This window comes from Paroedura picta, chromosome 17 (genome assembly GCF_049243985.1).
Source record: "Paroedura picta isolate Pp20150507F chromosome 17, Ppicta_v3.0, whole genome shotgun sequence".
In the NCBI taxonomy this organism is placed as follows: Eukaryota; Metazoa; Chordata; class Lepidosauria; order Squamata; family Gekkonidae; genus Paroedura; species Paroedura picta.
The window spans coordinates 24,447,723-24,469,287 of NC_135385.1; the positions used below are offsets into that span (position 1 = coordinate 24,447,723).

The window sequence follows — 21,565 nt, forward strand, 5'->3', positions numbered from 1 at the left end:
CTGATGAAATAAAATTAAACTCGGCGTGTCTCAAGGGTGCTGCTGGACTCGAACTCTGTCCTTTGTCATTCCTGAGGTCCCTACTGGGGAGGGGGGATTGTGGCTTATTCCTACTCTGGGCTCTCGGGGGGGGGCTGTTTGCAGGTGTGTCGAGCCTCCCCTCTTTGGGATGCCCGTCAGCAGCCAACATTGAGTAGGCGACTGTGGGCGATCCTGAGGTTTGTGGGGTGGGGCTGGGGTTTAATGTCTCCTTACTATCTTGGACTGTCGGGACAGACACCGCTAGACAGACACCTCTTCCGGGCACTCTGGATCCTTGGGTGGGGTCGAGCTAAGTGCAGCTCCCACTTGCAGTTCCTGCACGGAGACCTGACCCCTCCCGAAGAGGCACGGCCGCCTCAGGGAGGGAGAGCGAGGGTGGCTCACAAGATATGGCCTGAGCTCATGGTTGGCACGCAGCCTGGGCATGGCATAAGCATCGCTTTGTGCTGGTTGCCAAGTATCAGGGGGTGAGGCTGACAAGGCCTGTCACTCACTTGCTCGGTCAGCCACTGCTCCAGCAACACAGAATGGAGACCAGCCCGGGATCTGGTGCACCTCTGAGTCACAGGTCTCGCCCTGGAGTCTCATCCCTCAGGGATGAGGGAGCTTCTACCAGCAGAGAGGCCACGGACCAGTCCATCTTCCGGTGCTGAACCGGGGTGGGAGAAGACGTGTCTGCCCTGAACCTGCACATCTCAGAGGCAGATGTTGTGGCCATGGGGTGTTTGTGTGTGTGTGTGGGGGGATCTGGCAGGAGGGAGGAGCTCAGATTCTAGGACAGCCGTGAGAAGACCTGCTTGGCTCTCTCTGGAAGTTTCTCTCTGTGGGAGACTCGAGAGAGGGACCCCTTCAGGACTGTTTAGAACCAGAATTTGATCAGAGTACGCCAGAGAAGACTGTGGTAAGAGTTGTTCTTGGGGTCTGTCCAACTTTTGTCTTGTTGCCAGCCAGGTTTCCTTCCTAGGGGTGCCAACCTGCAGCTGGGACCTGGGGATCAGCCAGAATTGCAGCTGAGCTCCAGCCTACAGAGGTCAGCTTCCCTGGGGGACGTTTTGGAGGGTGGGCTCTAAGGCCTTGTATCCCACTGAGGTCCCCCTGGAGGTCCTGCATGCCTGACTGGAAGCGGGTCCTGTGAGTATGGAGTCTCTACAGATATTCCCACAATGCACCATGGAGCAAAACCAGAAACCTCCTTCGGCTTTGAGAAAACGACCCCTGTGCAGCCAAACTTTCCACCGAGGGCCCAAAGGAAGAGACTGCAGGCAAAGACTTGGGCTCGCTCGGCAGAGCTGACTTTGCATCCCGAGCCTCTCCTGAGGCAGCTTGGAAGAGACCCGGTTGCCGTTTCTTTAGAAAAGAGCCTGGATGCTCAAGGGAGGGTCAGAGTGAGACGGAGAGCAAGAACAGAGAAAGGACAGAGCCTAGGAGCAGGTGGAGCCAAGGGGATCTGGGTGCTGAGGGGAACTCCTAGAGAACACAGGGCGGGGGCCACGGCAGCCGCTGGACATGGTGCAGTCAGGCTCCTCACGAGAGTCCACGAGGAAAGGTGCCCTCCATTAGCTCCAGCTACCCCACCTGGTGAGCTTAAACCATAAAACCATTCTTGGAGTGGTGGGAGGGGTGGATCAGCTGCGTTTCCCCCTCTCCGTCTTGGTATCTGTTCAGAATCGCCGCCTTTAAGCGGCTTTGCCCACCTGCAGGGACCACAGGGCTGGTGGAAAACCCCCTCCTGGCTGAAGTGCCGATTCAAAGAGCAGCACAAAGGGAAGAGGGGAATGCTTGGAATTTGCGCCCTGCCTGGCCTCTTTTTTCACGCTGGCCTCTTCAAAACAGCCACGCGGTGAGCTGTGGAAAACCAAGCGATGTTATCCCGATTGCTCTGGATTGAGAAAGGCCCGAGAGTGACTCTGGGCAGCTGCATGGACCGTCAGGGAGGGATTAGCAAAGGACAAAGCTGGGATCTGGCCTGCGCCCAGCTTCTCCGTCCTCCGTTGACAGAGCCCTGTCCCTTCTCCGCCTTGTTTTTCTTTCCCTGGAATGTGTTTTGGCCTTTGAGGGAGTTGCTGGCTTTTAAAAATGTGCAGAGTGGCTACAGACCTGCCCCTCTCTCTGAAGGGGTCCGGCTGATCCAGACTGGCCCTGGGTACTTGGGGGCCTGGGAAGAAGGGTCAGCTGGTAGTTGCAGGTGTGGGGCAGAGACACTGTTGTCGGGTTTCATAAGCCTCCCTCCCTCTCCCTCTCCCTCTCCCTCTGTGGGTGGGTGTGGGCCTCCACACAACTCATCCCTGCAATGGGGAAGGTGATTGAATGATGCACTTTGGAGTTTGACCCGCCCCCCCCCAATCCCTGACAGGCGGGGGGGGACCACACCACCCTCCTCATGAGCAGCGAAGGAGCCAGAGCCAATGAATGGAATGAGGCTGCCAATAAATTCTCCCTCTCGCAATATTTAAACCGCCTCGAGGGCTGGTGTCCAGAGCGAGGCAAGGGCAGGACCCGGCGGGACAGCGAGATGGTGAGTCTCCCCCTCTGTCCCCAGCCTGCACCTTCAGTGGGCCCTTTGTGTGGGGGAGAGGGGCAAGGAGGATGCCGGAGGTCCTTGGGGGCTGTTCACACAGAGCTGCAAAAGAGGCGGCAGGAGGCACAGGAGCGGCTTTGAGGCGCTTTCTGGAGCTCTCGGCATGGGCTGCTGGCCGCCTTTGGGGGGGCATGAACAGATCCGTTTCAATGCCACGGTTGTTCTGAGCTTCCCGCCGGCAAAGGACTCGGGCGCGTGCCAGGAGAAGGACGAGAGACAAGGCTGTGACCAGAATTCACAAAACGCCCAAACTTTCCGCTGGCCACAGAACAGCCGCCTCGTCAGAAGAAAAGGGGGCAGATCACGATGCCACAAAACAGGCAGCTTCAGACCTCCCCCCAGAACTCGATTTTTTAGTGTTGTTTGGGCCAGGCCTAATAAAAAGGAGTTTGCGTGATTCTAGTTTTGGGGGGAACTTTCTGCCATCTTTGGGGGGTTAGGGAATCTGACAGCTGAAACCGGAAGGGAGGGCAGGAGAGGGGTGTGCAGCAGCAGCTTTCAAGGGTTCTCCACCGGGAGGGGGGGGGGCGCATTCTTCTCTAACCTGAGCTCGACAAGTGCTGTAACTTTCCAGAAATTTCCTTTCTCCTGCCGCTTCCCGCAGCTGGAAAGGGCTGGCCAATTAGGGAAGCAACACCCACTTTGTAAGGTGGTGCTTGGGCACCCGCCCCTTCAGGAGCACCCTTGGCTGCCAGGACCTGAGGAGAAGAACTAGTTTGTCTGCTCTCCCTCTCGGTAAACGGCAGCAGTTTCGGAGAGCTCTTTCGCTAGTAGGACAGTGGCTCCGGCAGCCAGGCTGCTGCGGAGTGGGGCTCTCCAGCTCGCCCTGCGGACCTTTCCTGGGCTGGACAAGGACGCACACATGGGACCGTGAGTGGCTTCTTTCCAGGTGCTGGTTCAGTGTTAGAAGAACAAGTTCCTTCTCTCCGGCCGCTTTGCCTGTTGAGCGTTGAGTCACGGCCTGGTAAACTTTTAAAGAATTCTTTATTCAGCCGTGCTGCCAGCCCCTCCAAGCCCCTCTAATCCAAGCAGGTAACTGTTCTCCCCCGTCTTTCTCCAGCCGGGATACTTTTGAAAACTGGAGACAGAGGCCAGAGGCCAGCCAGTGGCTGTGCATTCTGACTCTTTTTACGCGGCCTCCCGCCAGCCAGCCTCTGTGCCATGTTGCTCCTTGCAAGGCAAACCTGAAGAGGCACTTCAGACAAACTCCGTGCCGACCTCAGAGCTGAAGCGGAGGAGTCTGCGGAGCCATTCGATGCTGGTCGTCTCTAGGAACGCAGTTGGGTCCCCGTAAGCACGCTCTCTCCCCCTCTGTCTCCTTTGCACAGATAAATGCGCCAGGGAAGGAGAGCAGCCAGCCGGGGCAAGAGGCCATGGAGACGGTCAGCTCCACCGCCACGTCGGCCACCACGAGCAACGGGAACGCGTTTCCCCAGCAGACCTTGCAGTCCGTGGACATAATCGTCTTGGTTCTCTACTTCGTGTTTGTCCTGGCGGTGGGACTGTGGGTAAGGCGGAAGAGTCTCGTTCTGCAAGCTGCGTCTGTCCCGGAGGGGCGGCCTCTGGGGACGGGACGTTGATCCACGGAAGCAAGAGGGTGCTTGAGCCAGAGCAGGAAACAGTGACCGGGGGGGGGGGCTTGCAGGGGGCTTCTTGGGGACGAGTGGCAAAAATTCACGTTAGATGTTAACTCAGATTAACACAAGACGTCCTGAGGGTTCACACGACCCACGCGGCTGGACTTTTAATATTAGTCATGTCGGATTCAGAGAGAATGTACAAGTACATCTGCAGACACCTTAATTTCAAACCACTGATTTGTTCGGGTTTTGTGGCTGTGCAGTAGAGCTGCCAACCTCCAGGCAGGGACTGGAGTGCCCGCAGATCACAACTGGTCTCCAGAATACAGAAATCTGCTCCCCTGGAGAAATCGGCTGCTTTGGAGGGTGGGATCCCGGTTCCATCAGATTGCCATAATAATCCTGCCCCCAAATGCCTCATCCTTCTTCAGGCACCCTCAGCTGCTAAACACCAACAAAACCATCTGCTGCAGCCAGCGGGTGGGGAGAGAGAGAGTTTATCAGCCAGCAGATAACTGAAAGGGGGGCTGACCAATCAGCGCAGGTAACCCGCCGACAGAGAGCCCTGCCCGGACAGGCCTTCCTTTCCAAAGTCCTGTTGCTGGCTTATATTTGATCTGATTCCACACAGGCAGTGACTCTCGCCGGCCTGAGCGGTTGTGTTTGTCTGGTCCTGTGCCAGCCAGTCGAAAGGGCAAACCACTCGTGGGCACAAAAGAGGCACAGAGTCAGCTGTTCCTGGGCGAACAAGGGGAACCGTACCTGGAGGCATTTCACTCGTTATTTAGATGTGCTTGCTCTGCCACGCGTAGGGATGCCAGCCTGCAGGGAGGACTTGGGCATCCCCTGGAAGTACAGCTCATCTCCAGGCGGCAGAGATCAGTTCTCCTGGGGATCAGGGCTGCCTTGGAGGTGGGGGGGGGGGCTCTTTGGCGTTGTGCCCCACTGACTCCCCACCCCTCCACTGCTGGCCAGGGGGGACCAGTTCACATTACTTGCTCTTGCGAAATGTCCTGCCGACTGCTGGAGTTACCCATCAAAGAGGGATGCTCGTATCTGTCTGAAATACGGTGGGGAGAACCCCCCCCCCGGCTCTCCGGGGAACAATTTCCCCAAAACTGAATTGGGGGTGGGAAGTTAACCGGATAAAGGTCTCTCTTTGAAACCAAGTGACAGGGGAAAAGATCCGGATGAGTCCAGCTCAGCGCGTCAGAGCCGACGTAATGGAAAACAAAGCAGGTTTAGAAAACAAGACCACAAGGGCACGGAAAGCATCCTGGCCCAAGCCCTTCTTGGTGGACTGTAAATGCAGCCCACACGACCCTGTTTCCTTGTCTCAGAAGCTGTAGGCTCTTCAGGGTTTTAACTTGCCCCCTTTTTGCTTCTCACAGTCGATGTGGAAGACCAAGCGCAGCACCGTGAAGGGCTACTTCCTCGCCGGCGGGAAAATGGTGTGGTGGCCGGTAAGTTCATCTCCCGGGCGAGAGTCAGCCTTCGTGGGTCCGCCTGGGGCAGACGGGCATTTCCCCCGGGGGATCTGTTCCCTGTCTTCTGGAGATCCATTGTCACAGAGCGAGATCTCCAGTCCTTGGCCGAGTGAGCAGAGGGCGAACGAAGGAGCCAACGGGTTGCTTCCCCCGGCAGGTCGGAGCGTCCCTGTTTGCCAGCAACGTGGGCAGCGGGCATTTCATTGGCTTGGCGGGCTCTGGGGCGGCATCCGGGATTGCGGCCACCGCCTACGAGTGGAACGTGAGTACGGCTCTCTAGGGACGTGGCCTGACGATGCCGCAGTGGAGCTTTCCTCTTCCCCGCGGGTGCAAACCTGCAAAACCTTGTGGGGTGAAGAGGCAAAAAGTGCCTTAATGGGAAACAGGCTACGGCGTTTGCAGGGGGGAGAGAGACGCTGCCCCATCTCAGGAGATCCAAGTCTGTTCAAGACGTGTGGGAGAGCTTCCCCTCATCCCCCACAGAGATCCTTCTATCGTATGCGGCCAAAAGCACCCCTGAGCCCGTCCACACGGCCTTCCGATGGCACCGTGGCTGTTCCTCCCCCTCTGACCTGCGCCCGCCTTCCTTCCACAGGGCATGTTCTGCGTCCTGGTGCTGGCCTGGCTGTTCCTCCCCATCTACATGGCTGCTGGGGTGAGTACCACAGGCAGAGACCCACCCGGTTCTCCTCTCACGCCTCCCAAGTCTGCTTCCCCGGCAGGAACGTTTAGGAGGTTTCGTATCAGCGGTTAGGGGAAGATCAGTGGTCTGCAACACCCAAATACGCACACAACCGAGGAGGGGAAAAGAAAGAACAAGCTTCTCTTCCTCCGCGGTGCCCCGGTGGCCGAATAAGGCGGGTCGTGTCCCCTGACACTTTGCTGTACAGGAGCTCCCGGTGAGTTCTGCCTTGGAGAACGCCTCTTTCTTGTCCCCTGCAGGTCACCACCATGCCAGAATACCTGAAGAAACGATTCGGCGGCAAAAGGATCCAGATCTTCCTGGCAATCCTCTACTTGTTTATCTATATCTTCACCAAAATCTCAGTAAGTAGGGGGGCGAGAGGAGACGCAGCAGAACCGGTTGGGAAGCGGAGGTCCACGGAGGCGTGGAAAGTGTCCCTTTCTGCCTGTGCCCTTCTTGTCGCGCGTTCAGAGGTGGGATGGCGGGCCAAGAGGGGAAGTCTGAAGCACAAAGCCATGTGGGGAAAATCCTGGCAAAGCTGCTCTTTCTCCCTGCGCAGAGGCAGGCTTAGGGGCTGACCCTAGTGGGCTGCCTTTTACGAAGCTCTCCTGACATCGCACCCCTTTGGGACAGATCCGGCTCAACGGTGCCCTTTGGCCTCTTAAACAAGGGAAGTGTCTGGTTGGAAAGGCAGCGGGGAAAGGAGGAGACCCAACAACAAGAGCTGGGTCGGCCACGAGGGCCCTCAGGCAGGGCTGTCCCCCGGAGGACGTTTTGGAGGACACGCAAGATAGGCCAAAGGGTTCCCCAAATATGTGCTCTCTGAGAAGATAACCTCTGGGCAGCACCCCTTGGTGCCTGGCCCCATAATAAGACCAGCTGTCCAATACAAGCTCCTCCTCCAGGGAGGCTAATCCTGCCACCCCTGGCCCGGCCCCAAAGAGCGGCCACCCCAGGTCTCCCGGCAGGAGCTGTGCTGGAGAGCTGAGGACAGCGGCCCGGGCCTGAGGACAGAATTGAACTCAGAATTGTCTGTGGCCTGGTTTTTCTATCTTGGCGTCCATCGGTTTGGGTTCCTCTTGCTGGGTGAACTTGTTCCCTGGATTCAGATGAAAAGGGAAACGCCGGCCCCGGCAGAAGGGGCCATGGGTTCAGGTGACGCGGCACCGGCTTGGTTATTTTCTAACCTCATTGGCCACAGAGCTTCAAAGAGTAACTGGCTCAGCCGTCTCTCTAGTTGCCCATTAACTGCACCTCAGACCAAGCAAGGAAGAGATGCTGGGGGGCTCTCCCCCCCCCACCCTGGGGCCCTTCCTCTCCTGCAAGCCGCAGGGAACAAGGGGGCGCTTTGCAGCCGGGCCTCGCTGGAAGGTGCTCTGGAGTCGGCTCCCACAAACAGCTTGTTTTCTTAGTTCAATCAATCGGCTGCTTAGTCTTTTCGGCTTCTTAACGATTTCTTCAGGGAGACATTGAGATGTGGGGTTCAGGTGTGTTTTCCTCCTGGGAGATATTGTAAACCCAGTTGCCTGATGGTTTTAATAGATTTTTTACCTTCCCCCCCCCCCCCCCCAGGATTGCACAGAAGCGACCCTGTGGCTGGGCTTGTCTGCTGCTGTTTTCTTTGCACAGAATCCGGTGCTGACTTGGCTGGGCCCCCCGTGGCTTGCATTGTGGGGGTGGGATATAGCAGAGACCAGGAGGCAACAGCCGCAAGAAAGCAGACCCGGTGTTTTTTGGAAGTCCCGACGGGTGGCCGCTCTCAGGTGCCAGGCCTCCTGCCCCTCCGAGATCCCAGCCCCTGACGACAGACCAAACTGGGTCAAGGCCATGCAGTCCAGGCCCTGTTCAAGCACTTCCTCTAATAAATAAGCCTCCCCTTTGTGCAAGAAGAGCAGGAAGCGGTGTGAATGGGACGAAACAGAGCAAACTGTCCCCAGAGGGGCATGAAAAACGCAGAGAGACTTGGTGCTCTTACAACGCGGGGGGGGGGGGGGGGAGAAGTGGCCCTAAAAGCTGGTCCTCTCAGAGACGGGCTCCCGGTGAGGCAGGCGGGCTGCCATCCATGCCTGCCTACGGGAAAGATAACCCTTTGCGTCTTCTTCCCCACAGGTGGACATATATGCTGGGGCCCTCTTTATCCAGCAGGCTTTGCACTGGGATCTCTACGTGGCAGTAATTAGCTTGTTGGTGATCACAGCAGTTTACACAGTGGCCGGTGAGTCTGAGCGTCTGTCCAGTCAATCCATCTGCCCTGCCCGGCCTGGCCTAGCCTGACCTCCTCAGGCCTCGGAAGCTAAGCAAGGTTGTCCCATGTTAGTACGTGGATGGTAGACCGCCGTGGAAGGCCAGGGGTGCTCTGCAGAGGCAGACCACCTGGAAAAACCTGCTTTGTGGCACTTTGTGCATGCACAAACACACACACATTTAGCTATAGCGGTATTTAGGGCAACGAGCAATACGGAGATTGAAAACTATCCATCCCACCATTGTCACCTTGTGGGAAACTAACGGAAGAGCCTCAGTGTCCCTTAGAAGCCCCTCTTTGCCCTGCTGAGGAGGCTTACCTGTTCTGACGTGTTTCCTCAAACTCCAGACCCGGAGAAGGAATTGGGAAGAGAACTCAAGCCGCCTCTCTCTGCCTTTTGTCGCTGGAAATTAAACTCCACGCACAGAATTCCCCGTCCATTTTGGTGACTCAGGAGCAGGGGGACCTAAATGGAACACAAAGACTTTGTGATTAGGAAACACCAAACCTCGCTTCCCCCTCCCCCGGGGCTCATTTGGCAAAACCAGACCAGTGGATGTGGCTTTCTCTGTTTAGCCCAGACACTAAACCTCTCCCGATGGTCATCGCAGGCGGTGATACAATCTGAGAGGAACCCATTTTGGCAATAAACAAACAATACAGGGACCGGCGGTGTTTCTTAAGAGACCGAGAGAGAGAGAGAGAGCACGTCCTGTTGCAGGGATGGCACTTTTGTAAAGGTGACCTGGATAAACAGGGATCTTTCTCAAGGAGGAAGTGACCAGAAAAATTCAGCTGATGAGGAAAGGTGAGAACCCCGAGGGCGGTTTCAGCAGGTGACGCAAAACCTTGGCTGGCTTGCAGAGATCGAGGAGAAGGTGGCCGTGGCCAAAGGCAGGGCTCTTCCGTTGTGGCCTCCACTCCTCCCACTCCGAAGGGTGTGTGCGCAAGGAAGCTTAGACCAACAGGAGTAAAACCTGGTTGGCCTTCACGTGCCCCTGCACTCAGACTTCAGGGCAACATGGCCACTCACCCGGATCCTCAAATATTATGTCTTTGCCCCAGTCCCTGTTCATCAGGAGGAGAGGTTTGAGTTAGTAAAGCGTGGGCCGTTTAAAAGAGTCGATGCTTCCACGGAAACCGCTCCGGTGAACCTTCAGGCCACGCTGGTCACCCTCAAAGCCTCGAGGTTTTCAGAGGCCACCCCTGAGTCTTCATTGCTCCCCTTCTCCCTGCAGGCGGCCTGGCAGCCGTGATCTACACGGACACCCTGCAGACGGTCATCATGCTGGCCGGGGCACTCACGCTCATGGGCTTCAGTGAGTAGCTTTTCAAGGGAAGTGCGCTGACTAGATCTCTTAGGACAGGGGACCTCACAGGAGATGTCTCAGGAGGGTGACAGATAAAGAGCCGAAGAGCTTTGCGGTGGGAGGCTGCAGCTTCAACAAGCCTCAGCCGAAGGAGTCTGGTGGAACGGCCTGTTTCTGTCCCTGTGTCCCAGGCTTTGCCAAGGTCGGTGGGCTCGAGGACTTGCAGGGCCGGTACTTCCAGGCCATTGCCAAGAGCCACCCGGGCAACAGCAGCTGCGGCTTGCCCAGGGAAGACGCCTTCCACATATTCAGGGACCCCGTGACGTCGGACCTCCCGTGGCCGGGGGTCCTGGTCGGAATGACCATCCCGTCTCTGTGGTACTGGTGCACAGACCAGGTGAGAGGCGGCCGGTTTCGTCTTCCTTCCAGCTGCTAGAAGGTCCCTCTCCATGTGCAGCCTCAGGGGAGGGGAGGGGAGGGAAAGATTTGGCCTTCACGAGTAATAGTCTGGGGCTTCCTATGAAGCCACACTGAACACTAAAGCATGCCTCTCTGTGGACCTCTCAGCTTGCCTTCTGAGGCCCTGGACCCAAACTCTTTTCTCCTTTTCTCCCCCCCCACCCCCCCCACCCCCAGGTCATTGTGCAAAGGTCGCTTGCTGCCAAGTCCCTGGCTCACGCCAAGGGCGGGTCCTTGCTGGCCTCCTACCTGAAGATCCTGCCGCTCTTCATGATGGTTTTCCCGGGCATGATCAGCCGCATCCTCTTCCCGGGTACGGGGCAAGGGGCAGGGGTCGGGTCGCCCGGTCCCCACTGGCGGGGAAGTGGGGGCCTAAGATTCTGGGTGCTGCTGGGTTGCGGTGGGTCCCCTTCTGCTCTCTCTGTCAGGGTTGTTTGTAATTTCGTTGCAGATCTGGTGGCCTGCGCCGATCCGGAAGCTTGCAAGGAAATCTGCAGCAACCCGTCCGGATGCTCTGACATTGCTTATCCAAAACTCGTCATTGAACTTCTGCCCACAGGTGAGGGGGGCGCAGTGAAGGGCGCAGCGGCCAGAGGGTCAGTGGCCAGAGGGTCAGTCTTCCAGCATTTTACGCCGCATTCCAGTTGGCCTCCAGGTGCTTTCGGCCTCTCCGGCTCTGATTGGTCCAGAATGCCACCTTGAGGGCTGCCTCCTCTGTGCACTGAGGATTATTTATGCATCTTTAATGGGGACTCAGGGGGGGGGGGGTTGCATTGTCCTCTCCTCACAACAACCCTGTGGAGCAGGTCTGGCGGAGAGTGCAAGGGTCACCCACCGAGCTTCCACGGAAGAGGGGGAATATGAACCTGTGTCTCCCTCCTCCTGGCCTGGCTCTCTCTTCACTAGGCCACGGGGGCCATGCTGCGTGTCTCCCCAGGCGTGGTGGGCGAGGTGGCTTGCAGGCAGGCCCCTGGCAGTCTGGCTCCACAGCGCCCTCTCTCTTTGGTGCGCAGGGCTCCGGGGGCTCATGATGTCCGTGATGATCGCAGCGCTGATGTCCTCCCTGACCTCCATCTTCAACAGTGCCAGCACCATTTTCACCATGGACCTCTGGCAGCATCTCCGGCCTCTGTCCTCCGAATGGGAGCTGATGATCGTGGGCAGGTGAGACACGCAGCCCCTCCAGGAGGCCTCTGGGCCTCTCGCGTCCCCCCCCGTCTGCTATGTGGGATGCGAGCAGATCCAACCAAGAAAGTGTTATCGCTTCACCCCTGCAACTCAGGCCGCGAGTCTGCCTCGTGCAAAAGTCAGGCAGAGATTCTGGCAGTGCTTTCCAAAACAGACAACCCCTGCCATGCAGAAGATTCTGGGGCAAGCTCCACATGGCTCTCTGGGACTGGGCACTGCAGGATACCTGCCTTGGTAGCTGGCTGGTTGGAAGGGGAGCGTGGCTCCCCTGGCCAACCTTCTCGTGGTGAAATCAGCAATGAAGCCACGAGGAATCCCAGATCCCAGGGAGGCAGTTTGGGAACCAATGCCTGGACAACAATGCCAAGGAGTGGGAGAGCGGCTTTTGCCAGAGGAAAGTGCTGCACAGTGCAGAAAGGGAGGCGGTGAGGCTGAGAGTCACCTAGCAGACGGTCGGAACGAGCTGGCCCTCACCGGGCCTTCCTTGCTGCTGCAGGGTGTTCGTCCTGGTCCTGGTGGTGGTGTCCATCCTGTGGATCCCGCTGGTGCAGGCCAGCCAGGGGGGGCAGCTGTTCATTTACATCCAGACCATCAGTTCCTACCTGCAGCCTCCTGTGGCCATCGTCTTCATCTTGGGCTGCTTCTGGAGGAGGACAAACGAAAAGGTAAGACTGGGGGACGGTGGCAGGAGGAGGGCACAGGCCGGAGGGCTTCCAGGCTGGGAAACGTGTGGGGATTGGGTGGCCTTCAGCAATGGGAGGCCTCTCAGCCAATCAGCCGAGGGGCCCCGGGGAACTGGTCAGCTGCAATCCCAGGAGACCTCCAGGCCCTGCCTGGATGTTGGCAAGCCCGCACAGGGGGACTGCTGCGGTGCTTCCTGGTTGCTCCCAAATGGCTCTGTCCTTTCCTCCCAGGGTGCCTTCAGTGGCCTGCTGGTCGGGATGGTGATGGGCCTGATCCGGCTGGTGCTGGACTTCGTCTACCTGCAGCCACGGTGCGATGAGCCGGACAGCCGGCCGGCGGTGGTGAAATACGTCCACTACCTCTACTTCTCCATGATCCTGGCGTTTGCCACGCTGGTCGTGGTGGTGACCGTCAGCCTCTTGACGGACCCTCCCCCGGAACACATGGTGAGGACCACCCAGGCCTCGCGGCCCCAGTCTTTTGGCTAAACGCCTTGGAGAGACGCCCTTTCTGCAGGCCTGGAGCAAGACAGTAGCGTCACTATAAGATAATCCCAGAGGGCAGCCAAGTCTGTCTCCAGTTCAAGTCCCAGAGCCTCTTGGGGGCCAGTGAGGTTTTGGGGGGATCAGATTTTGAGAGCCAAAGTGGAGAAGGATTTCCTTTTGGAGAAAACCTCCGAAGCAGATCTGTTTCACCAGCTCTTTGTGTGCCAACAGGTCAGCCGGCTGACGTGGTTCACCCGCAAGGACGTCCCGGCCACGAAGGACCCTGCAGGCCCCGGAAGCCCCTTGCCCAGGTCTGCCACGGGAACCCCCCCGGCTTCCACTGCCATGGCGGTGCAGTTCGCTGTTATGGACAGCCCAGAAACCGTCGGCAAAGACAAGACAAGTAGGTGGCTCCCCACAGCCAAACGCCAAAGCTTCACTTTCGGGACCTGCCAACAATGGGGAGGGGAGCTTTTTGTTTTTAAACATCTCCCCTCCTCACTAGAACATGCAGAGATATGGCAGACTCTGAGGCAGATCTCTGAACCTTGTAAACTCCAGGTTTTCTTTGCAATCAGGCACAGGGACACGAGAGGCAACACCCAGTGCTAAGGAAGGCAGCCAACAACCCTGGTGCTGCTGGAGAAACAGCCCTTTGCCTTCCAAGCCCCCCATGAGCCCCCCAAATTCCCTGTTTGCAGCTGACCTCCGCTCCCTCCCTGAATCCACCACAAGGTCCAGTCGATAGCTTGTATTACACCGCCCTCTAGTGGCCACACTCGGCAAAGGGCAGCTTGGGAAGCCCCAGCAGATGTTGCCCAGAGGCTGCACAGGCATATTTCATGAGGAGTTCGACCCTCGGCATCTCCAGGCAGCAGGAGCTGTAGTCAAGGGCGGTGGGTTCGAATCTGGAGAGCCGGGATTGATCCCCCACTCCGCCACGCGAACGAAACCTGCTGGGTAACCCTGGGCTGGTTATAGTTCTCCTAAGATGCTCCAGGGTGAAAATATTTACTAACTTACTGCTAGTTTACTCTCTCCTTATGTCTGCACTCTGATGTTTCCTATTCTGTCGCCTGAGGAAGTCTCCCATACGAGGGCTAAAATTTCATGCCAGCCCTGTAGACAGCTTCATACGCTGTCCAGTTCCCGAGGTCAAGTGGCAGAAGCTGGTAGAGTTAAGAGAATTCAGCAATGGCAAGTACAGCATCAGAGCAGGCAGTGGTCCTGCATTAATCATCCCAGAACAAAAGGACACGGTCTTCAGCTTGTGGGGACGAAGCGTCGGGGAGGAGAGATTTTCGGGCGTAATAGTTCCTCTTGCAGGAAACTGCTGTGCGGGCCAAATGTTCTTGTGGGCAGGGTGCCCCCTCACTGCTGACCGTCTCCTCTTCCCCAGGTGCTTTGGACGGCAAGGCGGCCTCTAAACTGATGCAGCTCTTTCTGTGGGTCTGTGGGATGGACCACAGGGGGAAAGACACTCCCGGAGCCCCTACAGCCACCAGAATCGATGCCGCCGTGGCTCCACCCAAAGAAGCGCCGTGGGTGAAGCACGTCCTCAACGTCAACTTGATACTGTGCATCGGAGCCGGGGTCTTCCTCTGGGCTTACTTCGCATAGCGCTTGGCTCTGCCCCTGCTTAAGAAGTCCAAGAGGGACAGCTCTGACTGTGAGTCTGTCTGGAGCAGCAGAGAAAAGCAAGAGTCCCGAAGTGCCTGAAAGACTCACAACATTTGTGGCAGGGGAGGAGATTCCCTGAGGCACTGCTCAATTCGTCAGATACCGGACATCTCCAGATAGCGGAATACGTGAGCAGCGACTCCCAAGAGCGCCTCCCTCCCCGGCCACAAGCTTTACTGGCCTTTAAGGTGCTGCTGGACTCTGGCCTTTTCTGCCCCACTTAAGAGACACACTTGGGTTTAAAATGCAGACGACTAAGACGGACTGTTAACTTTTCTCTAAGGATCCTGTAAAACGTGCAGTCTGTTTCTTCCATCCTAGAGAATAGAAAGGATTGCGTTTCTTTGAAACTCTCGAGGAGTTCACAGACAGCAGAGGCCAGCTCAGCTTCCGGGAAGCTGCACACCCGGGACTGGGAAAGGCTGCCTGGCTGGCCAGGAAATTATTACTTTCAAGGAAAGGGGCTATTCTTGGATGAGGCTTCTTTGGGGAGGGGAGGTCTTCCCCCAGAGTGGCCGGTCCTTTCCACCTCACAGGGTGACAACGACAGCACAACACTCTCTGTGCCACGTCCCTTCCACGGACAGCTGCTTTGTGGACACTGGAGTTTAGTACGGAAGCACCAGACAGGAGACATTCCTGTAGAGACGCGTTCTTGAGGGTGCGTCTGAACTGCAAATCCAAACTGGTTAAAACTCAACAAACTGCCAGGCGTTCCTCGGAGAAAGAATCTGTTGATTTTAGCCTTTTGAGGGAAAGGCCTGGTTTGCTCGTTCGGACGGAGTTCCGTGAGTTTAGCATTCTGGTGCAAACAGTAACGCTACCTCTGGGAAGAATCTAAGTGCCACAGCGCTCTCACTGTCCTCTGGATATTTATTTATTCATTATTTATTAAAATATTTCTGCCCCGCTCTTCCTCTCGTGAACCCCACGCAGCTTATAGCGATCTGCACAACGCAGCTAAGAACTTCAAACGCAGCCACGACTGGGACATTAAAGCAACATCCCATCAGGCCCACAAAGAGGCCTCCCTAAAAAGTCAGCCAAATTAATTGGGTCACCGCTGCTTGTTTCTTTAAGTTGACCAAAAGCGGAGTCTGCCTTGAGAGGGACAACAAAAGAGAAAAACTGACCTCAGGCAGCCGCAGAGCAAGAAATCTGGAGGGCAGACCCAAAGGCAGGAGTGGAAGCTGCGTTTGGCTACCTTGGACAGCACCCATCTGATAGACTTCCTCAAGCAAGGGAGGCAAGGAATTCCAGGCGTCATTTTGCCCTGACTAGCCTGCCTTCATCTCTCGCAAGCTAAGTAGGCTCAGGCCAGGCTAGCACCTGGACTGGAGACCAAGGCTGGCCGGCTGGCAGTCCTGACAGTTCACCTGGCTTGAAAGTGGCTTACCTGGGCTGTGTAAACCTGCCCAAACAGCTCACTGTTGCCCCCCAGTGTCTACATACCCCGAGGGCATTGGAGAGGCAAGGGCTATCCTGTGCAGTTCTATATTTCTTTTCAGGGGTGTTGGGATGATGCCGCTTTAGGTGGTGGAGCTAATCCAGGGTGCTAATTAAAAAGGGCCCAGGCTTCTCCTCGAAAGGCAGGCAAGGAAGGCGGGAGGCTGAGCCCTCCGGCAGGGTGAGAAACCACAGGCAACGGGAGAGGGAAGGGGCATTTTCCAAAAGTGCAAAGTCAGGCGGGTGCGTTACATTTTTGCGACCTGTTTCGTTTTCTTAAGGGAAGCAGAGATAATAGGAGGATTTTTGTTTATACAAAAGTGAGAGTGTATTTTGAGGGTCCTTTACTGTGAAAGCATTTCTGCAGCGTGTTTTATAAGCAACGCGATGTATTTCCTTGGTTATTTCCCCCTCTGGAATGTCAATAAACGTGTTTTTATTTATTGTTCTGACTGGAACCAGGCACCAGTGGGGAGATGTGTCTGTGCAGCTACACACTTTGTTGGTCAGTTTGGCTCACCACACAGTGACGGGACTAACCCAGCGCTCGGTTTCCCCGCAAGAGCGTGAGGCAGAGAGGAGTGGGCCCAGCCCCAGCGGTGCTTCTCCTCCGCCCGCCTCACAAGAGCCGCCAGGAGAACTGCTGGAGCAACGGCACCAATAAGGGGTGCCCGAGAAACGCCACTGAAAAGGCCCACCTGGCACCGACCAACGGGCAATAAAATGGGCTCAAGAGACGGGAGGCTTCTGTGTGCTTCTTGTGGGCCGGGGGGCTTCTCTCCCCCCTCAGGTTTGAGGCCGAACGGGGAGGGCTGTTTGGAAAGGCTTTTTAGCACCCACGTCTGCCTGCGGAAGGCCCGCGGCCCACTCACCCGCCTGGCGCTTCTCGGACTCTTCTCTCGGCTTCCGGAACCGGCGCGCGGAGCGAGGCGGCCATCTTGGCCATGGCCAACCCGGTGCCGAGGAACACCCTCCTGGGCGCCCTGGAGGAGATCCGGCGGCAACAGAGCAAGGTGCCTCCTCGGCGCCATCTTGTCACTCTTGGCCCTCAGCCCCCTCTGAGCTCGCAGTAGCCGCCGGCCGGCCGGCCCTTTGCGCAGACACGGCCTCACCCCCCTCCCTCCCTCCCTCCTGGCCGCGCAGCCCTCAGGCCACAATGGCCTCCTCTCAGGGGGGCTCTGAGGGCTTCTCCCCCCCTGCCCGGCTTCCCCCTCTCAGGCTGCTCTGGGGCTCCCCATTTCTCCTCCGGCAGCCCCCTGCCGGGCCCCTCACCTCTGCCCTCTCTGAGGCTCTCTGAGACGCTCACAGCCACTCTGCCGGTTAAAATACCTGTCCTCCATCGCACTCTGTACATGGGCAGAGGCTCTCTGGCTATAGTCCCCAAACTAAAAATTAGGAACGGCATTTCTGGGACTTCCCCCTCCGCCCTTCTCTCTCAGGCCTCACCCCCAGGCTCTCTGGGGGCCTTCTGGGGGGGGGGGAGGAATTTTGGCGGGAAATAAACAGTAGGCGTCTTTCCCCTCCTCGTTGCCCTAGGGCTTCTCCAACAGGCCCTGCTTTCTCTTTGGCACCGTCCTTGGCCTAGAACCTGAAATATTTTGGCTGCTCCATGCTCCGGTCATGTGCAGGAAAGCGGGGCGCTGAACTGCAGAAAATCTGCATTGTGCAGTTCTGGAGATACAGCCAATTCCCAAGAGAGCTGGCTCTTCAGATCTCAAGCCCCGGGAGAGGAAATCCCCTCAGTCCCCCCCCCCCCCATTTCTTTCCAACCTGACTTTGAAAAGTCATCACTCTCTTACAACAACCCTGCGAGGTAGGCAAGGCCGAGGGACCCCCAGCAAGCTTCGAGGCCAGGTGGTGATATGAACCAGGGGCTTCCAGGACCGGAGTTGGGGAGGGAGCAACCCTAATTTTATGAGCAGAAGAGTGGGTCTCTTGCAGGTCCTACTGCTTTGGCCTTGCAGAGCATGCGATGCTCACACTCTAGTCCTCAACACTCACTGACATTTGGGGAGGGAATGTGGCTCTTTTGACAGAAGCCCGCTGCCAGGTGGTGCCAGGAGGCCTGCTGAGCAAGATGGGGCCCCCCGCTTCAATCCTCGGCGTTAGGGCCTCCTTACTAAGCCCTCGCAAATGGGCAAGTGGCCGCTAACGTGTTTCTGGTCTTTGTCTGCACAGAAGTTCCTGCTGCATCGGCTGTTCCTTGTGGCGATGCTGCAGGAGAACACCGAAGGCAGAGAAGTCACAGGTACGGTCGCTGGACCCACCTTGACCGAGGGACACCCAAGAGACTTCCGGCCTCTGTGCTGACAGCGCCCACCCCCTGGGGCTCCAGGGAGGGAGAATAAAGGCCACTGGACGGAGGAGCAACCGGTGTTTTCCCTTCCCTTTCTTCATCAGCGTTTCATGAAGAGCTTTTTCAGAAGATTGCCAAGTTCCACCTGGGGGAACCGGTCTCAGGGGTCCTTCTCGTCTACCCCAGCTGCATTCTTCATATTCTCGAGGTAAGCAGTGGGGGGGGCAGAGGGGGGGGGAGCACGGGACTCCTGCCTATAATATACACTGACCTCTGTTTTGGGGCCCTACAGAATAACCCCCCCCCCCAGTCTTCCTAAGACACAACACAGAACTGAGAACTGTATTTTAAAAGGGGGGGGGGGTCTTCAAACAGGTGCTGAAAACAGCATTCAAACATCTCATAATTTTGCTGTTCAGTTCCTGTCTTGGGCTTTCCTATGTATCCAAAGTTTCTGGGGACCCAGAGGGATGGCAAATGTCCTCTGATCACATGCGTGTTTCTTACCCTCTTGCAGTCATCCAGTGGCACGCTCTATCATATCCTGAAGGAGCTGGCAGCTATGGAAAGTCAAGGGCCAGTGTGAGTGAACCAGGGCTTGCGGGGTGCACCGGGAGGGAGGGAGGGAGGGAGGCCAGCGTAGACTGTGTGGATAAGAGTACAATTCCCAGAGAGGTCACTGTGTCAGTCTAACTGCAAGCACTATAGAATCTCATGGCGTTTTGAAGACTCAAAATCCCTATCGTGGCTTTTGTTTGTGAGTGGGAAGCCAGTTTGTCAAGTGCTCTCACAATTACTGGCAGACTCTGAACACGAACCTAACACAGCCTCATTACCCGGGCAGAGCTGTGTATGTGTGAGACGGGAGAGAACGCTGGTTGGTGGGTCTCCCGTTGGTCTGGAAGGCCTTTGGGGAACGAAGAGGGTGGGCGGCCGTGTTGCTGTGAAGCAACAGGAAAAATGTTTGAGTCCAGTGAAGAGGCACGCATGCCAACAAATGCGCATGCCCAGAATGAAACTTGTTGGCTAAGAAGGTGCAAGAGTTTTTGGGAAGGGAGAGAGAGATTTCTCGCTTCCAGTTTCTCTGGGACCCCCTAGCATGGTGGCTCCGTTGAGAGGGGCAGAGAGAGCCTCTTGGCTCTGCCTGCAATGGGGCCGCCACCCTCTTGAGGCAGCTGGGAGATGCTTTCCCGCTCCAGGCCTTTCCTGTATGACGTCAAGATCCTGGTGATGTCCCACAACATCCCGACCAAGCTCTTCACACAGTGGTACGCGACGACCGTGGAAGTGCCGGAAATCCTCGGAGACGTCACGCAGACCCAGACGACGGAAGAAGTGATTACGGAGTGCCTGACCCTCCTCCTCAGGCTGGGGGTTTACCTCGCCACGCTCAAGGTGAGGGGCTGCCCGGCAGCAGGCCGGCTGGGGAAGCAAGCATAGACCGTATGCTGTGCACCAAGCGTGGCTCTCCACATGTCCGTGGACTACAATTCCCACCAGCCCCTGCCAGCTTCAGTCATTGCAGTCCACGGACATCTGTGGAGCCAGTTCGGCCACCCCTGCATACACAAATAATACCCCGCCTCCCCCTGCAAGCTTTGAGCACAATATGAGGGGCTCCTTGTGCTCGTCCAAGGATGGCTGGCCCCGGCAACCCTGAACCTCTCAAGCAATTTCCTGTAATGGGCGAACGAGGGAGACGCTCTTTCAAAAATCGGTTTCTGTTGGAGCTGCTGCAATGTGCATTTAATGGAATTGCCTCCAAAAGCCCGCACAGCAGAGAGGGGCTGAGGCGGGCTGGATCATCCAGATTTGCTGCTTTAAATGGATTAATCAGAAGCATCGAGTGGGTGGGCCTGCGCAAGAGGGGAATTAAGGCAGAGGGTTGTGTGTGAGTCAGACTAAAAACAACACACTCTGAGCCAGGGGCCTCCAGAGAAGCAGCCCTTTCAGCACTGGAGTATTTGGGAGGATGAAGCAGTCAAGGGGCAAAGAATGAAAGAGACAGAGAGGCCTGCAGGGGAGTGGGGGGGGGGCAATGGTGATTATGCTGGCTGAAGAGCACATGCCCAGTCCCCAAAATCCCCTTCCCCCAAAAAAGCAGCAGTGTCAGAGATGACCTCTACCTCAGAGGGCCGTCTGAGCCACTTCTTGTGAGCAGGAGGAGCTGCCTGCTGCTCGCTGGGCCTGCCTAGCAGATAGTGGGCAGGACCCCTCCCTCTGTGCCTCAGACCCTGCAGAGCCAGGCTTGACCCGGGGGGGCCTTCGGGGGCTCAGCCGAGACACTCCTCCGATCCTCTCTCCCCTCCTCGCCCTCCAGGTGGGCAACAAGGGCCTGGGAGACTGCCTCCACTCCGTCGTGCCGGAGCTCCTGATCCCGATGGAAACGATCATGTACCTCTGCGAGGCCGAGGACTGCTTGCGGCCGCAGGAGTTCCTGGACATGTACAGCAGCCCTCTGCAGCCTGTGATGGACGCAGGTACTGCAGCCTCCTGAGAAGCACAAACACGCTGCGGGCCCCGAGTAATATCTGACAGGCAAGCAGGCCTGGCGGGCTCTCCGCCCCTCCTTTTCCAGCACAGCAGCAGGCTCGAAATCTCCGCTCTGGAAGGCGCGAGTGTCCTGCAGGGCCACGCAAACGGCGACTGGGGGTTTTCCCAGCTCTGTATCGTCTGTGGCTGTTATTCTCCGACAGCAGCACACGGGGAAGGAAGTTCAGCTGTTTGCCCAACACTTTCCACCTGCCATAAAGTTTCCTGGGCAGGAAAGGGATGCCCCACGATGAGACTCCACTGAGGGGCTGGGCTGGAGAGGAGGGCTTATGAGTCTGTGCGGTGGATGTTAACGGTCCCCGGACATAACCGATCCAGACTTTTCTTACATGCTGTCAAGGCAGAGTCACTCCGGGGTGGGGCAGTGGGGGGGGGGATGGCACCACTTCTGCCAGCAGGGAAGCTATCTGAGCAGTGCCCCAAAAGCACCGTGTGAAGAGGACGGTGGGTCTTTCTTGCAGATTCCGTGTGGCCCACACCTGCGCACATGTCTGCCTGAAGCCCTCCTCGGCTGCCGGGACTGCGTGGAGACACCGTGGATTCAACCACCGCAGGTGGGGGGCATCCCTAAAGCCCCCCCCCTTAAGCCATGCTAAGGAAGTCTTTACGAATAAACAAGTTCTCAGCACTCCGTGTGGCCTGCTGTGCGCTGTGGTTGGTGTCAGGGCATGCACAGGCCGCCCTACGAGGCGGGTCAAGAGGGCACGTGGCTGTGGGGGGGGGTTGCTCCCTCCCCAAAAGAACAGCCCCCTCCAGCAAATGCACAATGATTCTTCCCTCTGCCTGGGGCTGGGACCCCACCCTTTCGCTCTCTTTTCCGCAAAACCAAAAGTGGTTCTGTGTGAAG

At 57.2% G+C, this 21,565-nt stretch overlaps 2 protein-coding genes across 6 annotated transcripts; both read left to right on the plus strand.

Moving 5' to 3' along the window:
* The first annotated feature begins 745 nt into the window (after positions 1-745).
* SLC5A11 (solute carrier family 5 member 11) lies at positions 746-16,314 on the plus strand. Of its 5 annotated transcripts, none has more exons than XM_077316836.1 (16): positions 746-763; positions 3,949-4,128; positions 5,592-5,663; positions 5,845-5,949; positions 6,283-6,342; positions 6,630-6,734; positions 8,482-8,587; positions 9,856-9,936; positions 10,119-10,324; positions 10,564-10,699; positions 10,838-10,945; positions 11,400-11,550; positions 12,071-12,239; positions 12,489-12,704; positions 12,975-13,146; positions 14,143-16,314. In XM_077316836.1, the coding sequence occupies exons 2-16, from the start codon at positions 3,994-3,996 to the stop codon at positions 14,361-14,363; spliced, it is 2,043 nt and encodes a 680-aa protein (XP_077172951.1). In that variant the 5' UTR covers positions 746-763; positions 3,949-3,993; the 3' UTR covers positions 14,364-16,314. The 5 variants fall into 5 exon arrangements, with proteins under 5 accessions (XP_077172951.1, XP_077172948.1, XP_077172946.1 ...); XM_077316833.1 differs by lacking the exon at positions 746-763 and adding an exon at positions 793-943; XM_077316831.1 differs by lacking the exon at positions 746-763 and adding an exon at positions 2,380-2,557.
* Positions 16,315-16,758: 444 nt separating this feature from the next.
* On the plus strand, positions 16,759-21,349 carry TEX47 (testis expressed 47). Its single transcript, XM_077316847.1, has 7 exons — positions 16,759-16,882; positions 18,048-18,117; positions 18,270-18,373; positions 18,683-18,747; positions 19,365-19,560; positions 20,486-20,645; positions 21,180-21,349. Exons 1-7 carry the CDS (start codon positions 16,814-16,816, stop codon positions 21,215-21,217), a joined length of 702 nt encoding a protein of 233 aa, XP_077172962.1. The 5' UTR covers positions 16,759-16,813; the 3' UTR covers positions 21,218-21,349.
* Positions 21,350-21,565: the final 216 nt, after the last annotated feature.

Coding starts and splice junctions, on each gene's coding strand:
- TEX47 (XM_077316847.1), top strand. CDS start 16,814: ATGGCCAACCCGGTGCCGAGGAACACCCTCCTGGGCGCCCTGGAGGAG. Junction 18,374..18,682: donor GCATTCTTCATATTCTCGAG/GTAAGCAGTGGG, acceptor ACCCTCTTGCAG/TCATCCAGTGGCACGCTCTA. Junction 18,748..19,364: donor ATGGAAAGTCAAGGGCCAGT/GTGAGTGAACCA, acceptor TTCCCGCTCCAG/GCCTTTCCTGTATGACGTCA.
- SLC5A11 (XM_077316831.1), top strand. CDS start 2,423: ATGAGCAGCGAAGGAGCCAGAGCCAATGAATGGAATGAGGCTGCCAAT. Junction 6,735..8,481: donor ATATCTTCACCAAAATCTCA/GTAAGTAGGGGG, acceptor TCTTCCCCACAG/GTGGACATATATGCTGGGGC. Junction 11,551..12,070: donor GAGCTGATGATCGTGGGCAG/GTGAGACACGCA, acceptor TTGCTGCTGCAG/GGTGTTCGTCCTGGTCCTGG.